This window comes from Talpa europaea (genome assembly GCF_964194135.1).
Source record: "Talpa europaea genome assembly, chromosome: 10".
NCBI classification, from domain to species: Eukaryota; Metazoa; Chordata; class Mammalia; order Eulipotyphla; family Talpidae; genus Talpa; species Talpa europaea.
Window position 1 is genome coordinate 90037035 of NC_140077.1, and position 12510 is coordinate 90049544.

Sequence of the window (12510 nt, forward strand, 5' to 3'; positions counted from 1 at the left end):
TCAGTAAACATTTTGGAAAAAAAAACAAAACTGAGCTTTACTTCATGAATTTTAATCCATTCATTTGCAGAGAGAATGCCTCTATTGCTTACTTCCATGTTCTTATATCGTATTGGCAAACTCTTGACGCAAACTAACCACATCTTAACCAATATTTGGGGGGAAATGAATTGAAAAAAAGATGTGTTCAGTAGCCAAATGGGCAGTGAGGAGCAAGGACTCCTAGTTCATCCTCCAGGGGATTTTATTTCGAGCTGATGAAGCATCAGAGCTGCCAGTCCCAGTTATTGGGGTCAGAATACCAGTCACCAACTACACCCAGGTTGGAGGCGGCAGAGAAGCGAGAGGCGCCACAGGCCCTCGCTCCCTCCAGCCACTCCCAACCTCTCCTTGGAATGGAGAGCGGTTCACACAAGGTGACAGGGATGGCCCTCGAGCCGCTTGGCACGGGCGGCCTCCACTTAACGAGTGTTCAGAATCACACTCAGCATGGAGAAATTCACCCTGACCCTGGACGTCTGCCCCCTGGCATCTGCTCACTTACATTTTTACTCAATTACTATTTCTAAGAACAGAGACAAAAAAAAAAAAAAAAAAGTTGCAGAGCCTCAGCAGTCTTGCAGGGACGGTCTAAAAGGGGTCTGTGGGCTGAGGAAGTAGAGCTGAATCTCTGGGTGCCCCGTCCCCACACCCTTGGAGACACGCCTGGTTTTCCAGACTCACCCAGGAGCAGGGTGGGTTTCCAATGTTTTTTCACCAAAGAAAGAGGGAAGCTTGCAGCAATTAAATAACCCCAAGTGAGAGGGAGTGTCTGAGAAGAAAACCCATAAACCCACACAAAGAACCAGGGTAGGCCTCACCACTTATTTCACTATGGGAGGAAAAGACGAAAAGGAAATCAATCCAAAGTCATAGGTAAGAAAATTATAAAATGTGTGGGCAAAATTCCCAAGGGAAGTAGCAGAAAGGGGAAGTGTCTGGGGGCTTTGGTGTGGCACAGGGCAGAGGCCAGGCCTGAATTCAAATTTGGGCTCTGCGACTAGTGAGTCCCCTGACGAAGGACCAGGCATTTACCTTCCGAGCTGCAACTTCCTACAGAATGGGTCTCCCCGCCGCCTGACTCCCCAGCTGTCCAGTGTACAGGACTGGGATAAGATGTCTAAGCCCCAGGGACACAGGGACAGACCCAAAAACCTTTTCCATCTCTCATTACCTTTGCTTTTTTTTCCCTCTAAAAGCTATCCGGGGGCAGGAAGAAAAATCAATCAACTTTATGGTGTAGATAGTAAAATCCAAATACTACTTGAGAGACTAAAAACAAATTGTAACCGGTCTCAGAAAGCATGGATTCACTCATTTATTCATGTGGCAGCTTCAGCCACTCTGGGTCTCTCTATACTAAAATAAATTAAGTTTTTAACAGAATCCATTCTTTTGAGGAAACCTTAGCTTAGACCACTGTAAACAAGCTATCCTGAATCCTAAGAAGCAAGGTTAGGCATGGTAAATTGCAGAGAAGCATAACCCACTGTGTAGGCCCCTGCAAGCATAATGAAATCATTTCTTTTGTCTCTGTCTGGAACCACAATTATACAGTCATGAATTGCTGGACGATGGTTGGGCCAATGACAGACCACACACACAACGGACATCCCAATAGGCCGCCCTGTGTAGTTGGCCAATAGGCAGCCTAGGTGTGTAGTTGGCTGTACCATCCAGGCCTGTGTAATTATACTTTATGACATTCACAGAATAGCAAAATCACCTAACAATGCATTTCTTAGAATGTGTTCCCAACATTAAGTGACATATGATTGCAAGGGCAAACCCTTCAGGCAAACCCTCAACAACATAGCCTTAACCAGTGTCAAGGTGGCAGACCATTTCCTCTCTTCCCGAGCACAGGATAGGGACAATGGTGGGGGGAGAGGGGCAGTGAGTTCTTGAGCATCAGGATGCTCTGCCTCCTGCTCCTTGCTGAGTGGACTCCTGCCCCTGCATCCACTCACTCTGCTGAAGGCTCACAGTCCAGCATGCAGTAAGCACTCCATAACAATGGGCTGAACTGATAAATGTTCCAGATATAAAAGGGCTGAGGCCTCTAACTTTTATACCCCACAATCTAACATGGCTCTGAGGGGCTTAGTTTAAGAGGCAGGCCTATGTGGTTTGAGCAAGTGGTCAGCGCCCAGGTCCAGCTTGCTGAGGGCCCAACCCATGGCAATTCTTCCCTCCTGCAACCCAGACACAGCAACAGGAAGGCATCAGGAGTGTTCTCTGCAGGCCTCTGCCCAGAACCGCAGAGAAAATTGCCTTTCCCTTCAGTTCAGAATAAGAAACATTAATTGAGCAACTATTCTGTACCAGAAATAAGAACATTGATACAAATAAGATACAAAGACAGGACCCTTGACTTTCTGGCTGTACTGTCCACCCTCCAGAGTGCAGCCTCCTTGGGGGGGGTGGTCAGGGAACCAATATTCAAAATGACTCTGCGGCCCCCAGAACACATATCTCCAATACCCACCATCCATTCTTTACACACTCTAAGCAAGTAGGCAATTTATATCAAAGCCATTCACGAGGTCTTTCTCGTGTGAACTCTGACAAGAAAACTTGGGCACCCCTGGGACTGGTCAGCTTCAAAGCCAATGTCAGAATTCTCCCTGACCCCTGACCATTTCCCCACAGGAGACAAACACGAAGGCAAACTTGCTAGCACTACGTCAAATGAGGTAGAAAGCAGTGGATGTACTCACCAAGGTACCCACAGAGCACCTGGGACTGTCTGGAGCACAAGCTGCCCACTGAGCCAGAGGGTGTTGTAACAACTGAGCAGACAGCTAGGAGTTTTAAAAAGTACAGTCATTACTATTTGACTGAGAAGAGGCCTCACACAGAACTATACAAGATTCAATGTAGAAGAGGATTCATGGATACTCTTATCATTCCCCAGGAATATAAGGTCCCTGCTACTCAGGGACAGAGGCTTATGTACCAGGAGTCCCAGGTCTTTCCACATCCCTTATACCAAGAATCAGCCTCCTGAATCCCACTTCCCCCTTCACACACTCTAGTGTTAAAATAACCATGTACAATTTATATACTGAAATGGTAAAATAAATACCTTGATTTATATTAAAGATGAATCGGAGAGGCCCTGACCTCCTTTGACAAAAGGCAGCCTACCTTTTAAGAATACAACTCTGTTTTTCATTTGGCTGGCCTACATTTCGGTTTTCTTAAAACCAGCTGTCATCATTTCTTACCCGCACACAGAAACTCCTTCTCCAGTCAGAAATGCAAGTGCATGTTGGTTTAGGGCTGCTGAGCTCCAGTTTTAAAAGCAAGAACCACCTGGGATGGTTTCAGTGTATCACGAAGGGTCTTTACTACAGCCAGAAATTTTGAACTTTGCTTTCTCTCAAGTAATAGCACTGAGGTCTAGGTTACTGTCATCGTATTCTTACAAGAGAAAATAGATCACCCCAAACCTCAAACCAAAGATAAAATATTGCTGAGTGTTCAAAAACTCTGGGGCATAGTGGAGAATTCATATGGGATCTTTGCTGAGAAGTTGGAGATGGAAATCCTACAGGTCACCGATTTCCTGTGGTCTTCATTCACTCAAGCTCTGCTTCTGTGAGAGGAAGCAGACTTTGTAATACTACCCCTACCCCTGAGGGTGTTTTAGAAGATTGAAATGAGAGGATATATTTAAAAGAGACTGACAAGCAGAAGATGATCATGGCGGGTAATAACAGTAGCTATCTCATTATCTGATAAGTGAATCCTTGACAGCAGGCCAGCAGGCCTGAATATGATTCGCGCCTGGAACTCACACAGATTATAGTCACACACTGCCAGGGACCCAGGGCAAGTCTTCTAGAACAAATGCTACTCCTACTCACACCTGACTGAAAACTTCCTTTGACAAAAGATGAAGACCTGGTGGGACTCCTTCCTCAATTTTTGCCAGGTTGGTGCCTTTTATCTCGCAATTTTAAAACGGATCATGAATACTATAGAGCATATGTGAAAACTGCTGGCACAGGGACTCGGGAAAGTTCTCATCACTGGAAAAGAAATTGATAATTTTGGTGACGGAGGGTAAGCAGATCACTGTGTATACAGTGATCAAGTCACTAATGTTGTGCATCTGAACTATATATTGTGACATGTCAGTCCTACCTCAATAAAAAATAATAACACATAATAACGTAAGATGGTGTAACATCCACCTTTAGCCCACTCACAAGGTCCCCGGGACATGATTATCACACCTGGAGTCTTCTTTAGCTGACATTCGGAGAGTGGCAGGACTGGTGGCCTGGAATGCCAAGGCCCAAAGCCCAGGCCTCTGGGACACACATGAGCTGGCATGACGCCGACATCTGCTTACATGTGCTTTCACCAAGAAGCAATGATGTTGTTTATTTTTAGAGCCTTCTCCGCCGTCTTGAAGAGAGAAAACTCCCTCCAATAAACAGTTGGCAAAGACAGGAAGCTACACAGGGTATAAACAATCACAAGATTAGCAAACTAAAGTTCTCCTTTGAAGCTGACCTCTAACCAGAGAGGTTGAAAGTTACCTGAAATAGAGACATCACCTGAGGCAGGCAGACTACGCAGAATGAATGCTGGGTTAGCAATACTTTTTCTTCAAACTAGGCCCTCTGCATTTCTTGGGGGGATTTAACTCCTTTCCCTGGGAAACAGCACCTTCTTCAGGCCAGTAGTTGTCGTGGTACAGAAGAGGGACAGTTCTATGACCAGAACAGGAGCCTCCAAAAGTGCCCCTGGCCACCCAGGTTGACCGAGGGATGGGATACGATCATCATTTGCAATTTCCCACCAGTAGTCTTCAAGAATGCACTTTCATTTTACTTTTGCTCTGCTATAAAGCCTCTGTATTAAAATCTTTTCTTGTCTGTCTTCTCTCTCTTTTTTTTTTGTTAGTTTGTCTTTAGCCAGGCCAAAGGAAAGGAGTTGACAAAGCAACTCAGAAGTTTAGACCGTGAATCTGATGGAGATAAAAGTGATGCTAATAGTCACTATATAAACCAAAGAAGCAATTCTTAGTTTTTAAAAAAAGGAAAAAAAAATATTCACCAATCTATCTGCTTTTCAAGGTATTGTACTCTGGATACACTTTTTTAGGTCAATGAGACCTTATGGAAATGCTATGCAGAATGTGAAACCCTATGAAAAATCTGAATTTACTTTTAGTCTTAATAGTCTTCTAGAAATTAGGATTTTAAAAGTACTGGGACACTCACTTATAGCTAGGGGGACTCTGTCTCACAGAAACCTTAAGTCCTGAAATTATACTACTGTATGGGTAATTAGCAATATAGCAAAAAGACTATGAAAGCAACTATAAAATTGGGGGTCATTTTTGTCTGCAGTGAAACAGAAAAAATAAATAAATAAAGGAACAAACCCAAACTGCACAGTGATCCCAGAGTATGTTTTTGAACTACCTGCCTCAAAATCACCTGATCTTCTTGTTGACAGGCAGATTTGTGGGCCCCTCCTTAAACTATTGAATAATAATCTGGGGGGTAGGGAATGGGAGACAACAGCTTCAGAATTTGCAAACATCATCAGCATTACAGATGAATCTTTGGCAGGGCAAAATTTGAGAACCACAAGAAAAGATCTTTGTGACTTACAGGTTAGGAAGACCTTTTACAAAATCTCATTTGATCTAAAAACAGCTCAAATATGTGGATAAAGAAAAAATGATTCCATCATCAGGGTTATTTGTTCTGTATAAACAGTAGTTTTTGCGGTGCAAAAGTGTCTATGAGGTAGAGATAAAGATATTCCTGCTACAGTAATATCTTAAGCAGAACTGAATGTAATTAAAAATACTTAACTGAACTTTGTCGAAGTAACTGGTCCTGGCGTCAATCCCCTCGACCCCACCACACAAAGATATAACACATCCCTTGCATGATTTCATAAGAGGGTACTATCATTTCCTCCCAACACCACAACTGGAATAAGTTTCTCCTCCAAGAATCACCAGCTGATGTTACCGAGAAGGGCAAACTCTGATCCCAAAGGTATAAACACTCAGGGTCAGCTTGCCCTTTCTACAAACCACACAGTGGTGCCAAAGAGTTAGTGAAGTCAGGTATGATTCTGCCCACATGGCTTCATTATTGATAGTGATATTTTCTGACAGTGGAATTCTTCTGAAATCTACCTCTCTCCAAGACAAATAAGCACCTGTCACCTAATTCCAGGGAAGAGGACAGAAGAGGTTGTTCGGGACTAGAGCACAGATGTGATCGATGACTTCAGTCAACAAGCTTACCACCTAGGGCTTCACGCTGGAGGAGGTTGAGGGGACACTCCATGCTATTCACACCCACAGGGGCCTTAACAGGCATATTTAAAGGTGAGAAGTATAGCTCCATACCTGAAGCAGCAGCCATAATTCAGCTTTGGTTCTGCCCAGTGACTTCCTTTCAGTCAGGAGCTCCAAGTGTGCTTCTCTGTTTCACATTCCCAAACTCTGCAGCCCAAAAGGGCAAGGTGTGAGCTTGGATGTGGAAACATTTCCTCACAGAAACTCCTGACAGACCTCAGGTGGGTGAGAGGGAGTTCTTTAACAAATATCCACCTTCAGCTAAGAAATGTCCTCCATCTGTGGTCTTTTCAGTGTTTTGGTTTTTTTTTATAATTTCATTTATTTTTGTGTAGAAGAACTGGGGTGTAGGCCAGAGGTGTCAGGGGTGAGAGGATTCACCAGAGACAGAGTGGGGAACAGAACAGGCAGATCTACTGAAATACACTGCTAAGGGTAGCAGCATGTGAGACAGGAGAGGTCTGCTAGGCCATGTGTGGGTTAGCTCCCTGGATGGGGATTGAACTCAGGCCATCGAGGTGGGCCTTCATAGTGGTAGCACTGAGACTTAACCCTGAGGCCACCATGGAGGCCCTGTGGTCTTTTTGTCTGTCAAAAGTAGAATCAGGCCACCCACCTTTTTAAGCACTTTCTCACCCAGAAATGTAAAAGTTAACATTAAATCAAGTCAAAGTAAATTCAGTGCTATTGTCAGTAAGATGTCAAAGCTGAAGCAAAATGGGGCTAAGCCAATGGATAGGGAATGATGCGAACAACAAAACAAAACCTCTAAATGCAAAGGCTAAATAGTGACCGCTGTACCTGGTAGAGACAGAATAAGCACTGATGGATTTGTTCTGTGAAGCTTGGAGTTACCAACATGAAAATGAATCCCAAACTGAAAAATTAAATTATACTTCCTAGAAAAATTCCCATTTATGTTTTAGTCACAGTGAATATTTTAGGGCTTTGACAACACTTTTAAAAATATACACAAAATTCTCTTTTTGATGGTGTTTCTTAATAGATTTACATGGCCCAGGGGACTTACGGTCAGTCAGGTCTTTCTCAATACCCAACTTTGCATTCTCATTCACAAGATGAAGCAGCAAGTAAGGACTCCGACAGCAGCCAGGTGTTATGAACAAGAGGTTAGTGGTAAACTAGTCTGTCAGGACACACATGGAATGTGTCGGTGTGGTGGGTTAGAGAGGCAAGCCAATGGACAGACCATGCTGAAGGCCACACTTTCCTTTTTCCTCCATGAGACTGGAGAGAAGCTATAATATTTCCTGAAATCCAAACTCTCTCCCCCAAAGCAGTCTTATTCTCAAATACCCACTTGTAAATTATTTTTTTCAGAAACAGTCTCTTCTTCAAGAAAAATCTGCTCCATGTCCCCAACAGGTGAACAGCCGGGAAGGCCGGACTCTCAGAAAGTGTTTTCTAATTGCTTTAAACTCCTCAAGTTCGTGGCGCTGAAGTGTCAGCTAAGCTCCACGTCTCTGACGTATCAATCCAAATGCTCAGTTGGGAAATGAAGGCGGACCTGGCTCAGAAAGAATCATTTTCTCAGCACCTTCAGACTGTCCCTCCATTGAACAGATGCTGAATGCACACACTTCCTCTTGGACAGCAGCGATATCTCCTACCAGGGCAGCGGATTCACTCAGGAGCCCCAGAAAGCCAAGATGCACTCTTAACGACTCTCTGATACCACATCCTAAGTGTCATTTCCTCCCAAACCCTGGGCGGTGACTCCCAATCACCTCCCTTTCCTCCCATCCATCTTCTTACTCTTTGAAATGTCTACTCCCTAATGTCATTTCAGTGCTAAAGTCTATTTTAAATGAATTCCCTGACAGCTAAGAAATGCTGTGGCCTGTATCTGGTTCTGGAGGTGACATGAGGCCTTGGCACTTGTCCCATGACTGCCTGACTTGCTCAGCCTTGACCCCAAATGTCCTGGCTTCTTTCTCAACAGAGACTACAGCAAGGAGGTGATGAAAGACGGGTCAGGGAGGAGGGGTGAAGTGGGCCCAAAAACATAGTCAACAGAAGCACCCTCTTCACACCTTTTGTAAACACATCCTTTGTCTTTGGTTGGATTTGGGACTTGGTGACCCAGAGAGATAAAGAGGCAAGTTGTACATGACCCCTGTGCACAGAGAGGTCAATAAAACAATTTCAGCATTTTTTCCTCCAAATGTTTTGAAAGAGTTTTGGTAAAAATGTGAACAATTAGTAACATCTTGAGATGTCAGAAAATCAAAACTGGAAATGAATGCGCTGAGCCCACAATACGAGGTCCTAGGTCAGAGGAGTCTATTATGTGGACCTCCCGCTTTGGGTTCTAGAGGTGGATGTAACCAGTTAGCAGCTCTTAAAATTTACCAAATAGAAAAAGTTTTTGTGGGCAAACCATGCCTCCACTCAATTTTATTTTTTTTTAAAGATTTATTTATGCATACAAGAACTGGGGTACAGGCCAGAGATGCGGGGGGGTAAGAGGATTCACCAGAGACAGAGCGGGGAACAGAACAGGCAGACTGATGAAATACACAGCAGGCGAGATAGAAGAGGTCTGCTGCGCCATGTGGGTAGCTCCCTGCTCGGGGATCGAACTCGTGCTGCAGTGGCTGTGAACAGGTTCATAGGTTGCGTTTTAACCCCTTGCACCACCATGGAGGTCCTCTATTTTATTTTCTATGAGTTGCTATGAATGCATATGAACCATGCAATTCACTGATTGACATATTGTTTCTATTTTATCATTTCTAATATACAGATTCTCACTTTTTGGCAAGGGTATGTTATAATGCATTGACAATGCAATTTCTTTCTTCCAGGCATATAAAAGGCCAAAGATTTATACGATCTGAAGAGAAACCAGAGTATCTCTTCCAGGCATATAAAATACGATGCATCTTAAAGTCATTGATGTTTGAGATGCCTTGAACACTAGCTGCCAGGCCAAACAGACCTACTAAACACCAGAAGCAGCTGGAGTAGGTCTTTCTTTACATTTGTCATAGTCACCCCTACATAAGCCCAGGGAACAGGAATTATCTTCCTCATCTTTACAAGGGAAGTAAGTATAGTCAGGTTTACGAAGGGGTTACTACCTGACCAGAAAGCCAATAGTGCTGGAGCCAAGACATGAATTCAACAGAAAACAACCTCACTGTCAAAGAGGCAGCTTTAATACTTACCCTGAGAGAGCCAAGTGGCTAAGCAAAACATGTGCCTTGAATACCTGCCACCATGGGCCTGGACTAGGATGGCTTGTCTGTGGGGCCACCTCTTCCCTTCTAACCTCTGAGATTCCTTTGGTACAAGTCCCTTTGTACAAAACATCTTTTAGTGATTTCTTTCACTTATCAGATCCATCTGACTCCGAAGTCCATGTTCATTGTATGCTACCCTGCTGCCTTCCCAAATCAATGGGTTCCATAAAAGAGATAAGAGCAACCCCTCAACCACCATGATGGAAGTTTCGGCAAGGAAAATGCTTACGGTTTAAGACCAAGACAAAAGATTTGAGGCATCACAATTTTGATATCAATCAAGAGCAGAGATAAAAGTTGAAAGTGTTAGTGGCAAGAAGAAAGACGGAGGGATGGATGCCAGGCTTCAGAGTTATATTTCCTTATGGAGGGAAGGAATCTGGAGCCCCACCCCCCACCCCGCCCCCACCATTCCTGGTAAAGAGGAGAGTCAGTCACTCTTGAGTGGATGTGCTACATTCTGCAAGAGACAAAAAAAGTCACAGGCTCCACGTCCTGGTCTTTGTATCAAGACCTCTGTCTGTGGTACAAGAGAAAGCCTTCCTTTCGATAACACATCCCCGATGCAAATAGCTATCCCTGTGTCTACACATGTCATGAGAGAGACTGTAGCACGGACCCTATTGTGTTGCTTGTTAGGACTGTATGAGCACATATGTATGAAGTATGTTAAACTACAGCTGGCACACAGGATCCTCCTTCTGGTGATTCGTGCTTACACTCTAATGGGGAATGCTCATTCGTTTATTAAATGCTATTGAGCAAATACCAAGTGCTAGTTTCTAGAAGAACCCAGATAAGTCAGGAACCCAGATTTTTCCTCTTCTGAGTAAGTTTATAAAGCAGTGAAGAAGAAAGCCCAACTGCAAAAGAGAGGATGCTGAGATAGAGCTGAGCGTCAGGACTGCCAGTATGCAGGCAATCGAGAACCCAGCTGACTAGAAAATCAGGAAGGTGGCATCTGATCACATCTTGCAGGATACCGCATGTTAAAAGGAGGATCTCTGAGCAGAATAAACAGCAAAAAACAAATGTCCAGCGGCATGACAATAAATTGCCCATTTGGACAAAAACAAATAGGCAGATGTGGCTGGATATGGTTTTTACCCAGGGATTTTGTGAGGGCCAGGCAAGGAGGAGGGGCCAGACCCTGAAAAGTCTTGGATTTTATCTCAGAAATTCGAACTCTTACCTAGAAATCCAAATTCTCAAGACCATCTAATATGAGGAGTAGAGAGTATTAGATATACTGGATTATCAGCTTTGACCTCTCTCTCCCCTGCCCCTTAAATGACAAAGGTCATGTAAGGAACAATCTGAGTGAGCAAGAGAATGGATTCACTGGTGGAACTTAGAAAAAACTGAGATAAAGGTAGCAAGGCATCCAGTTCCCAGAGTAAACCTTTTAATCATGTTTTGATATTTCTTGTTAATATTTCATATAATAAGTAGTCCTTTACACTTAATTATTAGCAGTATTTCTTAATGTCACCTAAGATTCCCATACATCTTAGGTGTATGTTGACCTACTACGTGCCTGATATAGAGCTAGGTGCTTCTTCACACCTGTCAAGGCCAAACCCGACAACTCTTGGAAGCAGGGATCTTTCTCATTTTGACAAGAGGAGAAGCTGAGACCTGTTTAAGAGAAGTTAACCACTATCCATGTAGATATTCCATCGTAGTGAAGAACAGAAGGAAATTCAGAATTGGGGAAAGAGGTCGAGGGGGCTTTATCCAGTGTCAAGGCCACCAAGTCTATCCTGGGAAGCAAGGCAGTGGTTTCAGGAAATTGCAGTGTGTTTCCACACCCACTTCTGGGATTCAGAGGTCAGAAGAGAAACCAGACGGAGGACAAAACCCCAACCCACTGGTGATTATGTGAATGTCTCCTAAACAAAAGACAGAGGCCAGTTTCTCAGTCTAAACAACCCCAACAAGAAACCCCTAGCATGTGATTAAATTTAAAATACCTGGAGAACACTGAATTCCTAGGTTAAAAGCCATCTTTGTTTAAGAGATAGTCAAAAAAAACAAAAGCACACCATATGGTTTCAAAATGACAATGGAAGCATTTGTTTATCTGGGCCAGAGACACATTTCATCAAGCAGTTCAGAATCTGCAAGTGGAATGCACCCTTCAGCAGAAGGACGTCCTGAGCGGAGCAAGCACATCTGGCAAATCCAACTCCTCTCCAGGACCCTACAGACCCAGAAATGCTATGGCAGGATACAGAACGGCCATCCTCAGAACTCCTCATGCTGTCTCTGCTTGGGGCTCACCTTACAGCTGAACCTACAGTGTGGGTGGGGGCAGGCAGGGAGGAGTAGGAACAGAGTCCCGACTCCGGGTGGGGGCTCTGCCTGCACAGGCATCCCAGGGCCAGGCGCCTCAACTCTATTTTCCCTAATCTTCTAAAAATGCAGCTTGAAGTGTGTTGTAATCTCTGGACAAAGGCCTAGCAGTCAGTGGCCTCCTCCGTCCTAACCCATTTTGGATGTGGGCTGAACCCTGAGTCATTAGCCCTGTCCTCACATCTCAATTTTCTCAAGGAAAAAAGGGTCTGTCATTCTTTCATGCCTTCTTATAAAAGATGTTGCGACAGGTTACCTAATATCAGCTGCTTTTCAACCAGGGGAAGTCATCGTCCCAAAGGTGCAACTCCTTGAGTAGACCCCAGGGGTCGCTGTGGAGACACAGAGGGCTCCTGTCCCTTTAGAGGTCAAGTGACCCCCCACCTGCCCTTTCAACTTCCCACAGCCCAGCTCCCTGGGGTGAGCACTACTCTGGAGAGGCTTCAGGCAAGTTAGCCTCACTTGGAACAGAGACTAAACAACTGCTTCAGCTACAAACCTGCATTTCTA

General features: G+C 44.3%; 1 protein-coding gene across 2 annotated transcripts in view; it reads right to left on the bottom strand.

The window, feature by feature from the left end:
* The window catches only part of TGFB2 (transforming growth factor beta 2), a gene marked incomplete at its 5' end in the record, with an annotated part of 72201 nt that overhangs the window by 54811 nt on the left and 4880 nt on the right, over nucleotides 1-12510 (bottom strand). Inside the window, one exon of one of the 2 annotated variants that reach the window (XM_084245960.1) lies at nucleotides 2760-2843. The exons of the other annotated variant lie outside the window; for it this stretch is intronic. Coding sequence (XP_084102086.1) covers nucleotides 2760-2843 — 84 coding nt within the window. The remainder of the gene's footprint in view (nucleotides 1-2759; nucleotides 2844-12510) is intronic. 2 annotated transcript variants of the gene reach the window in all.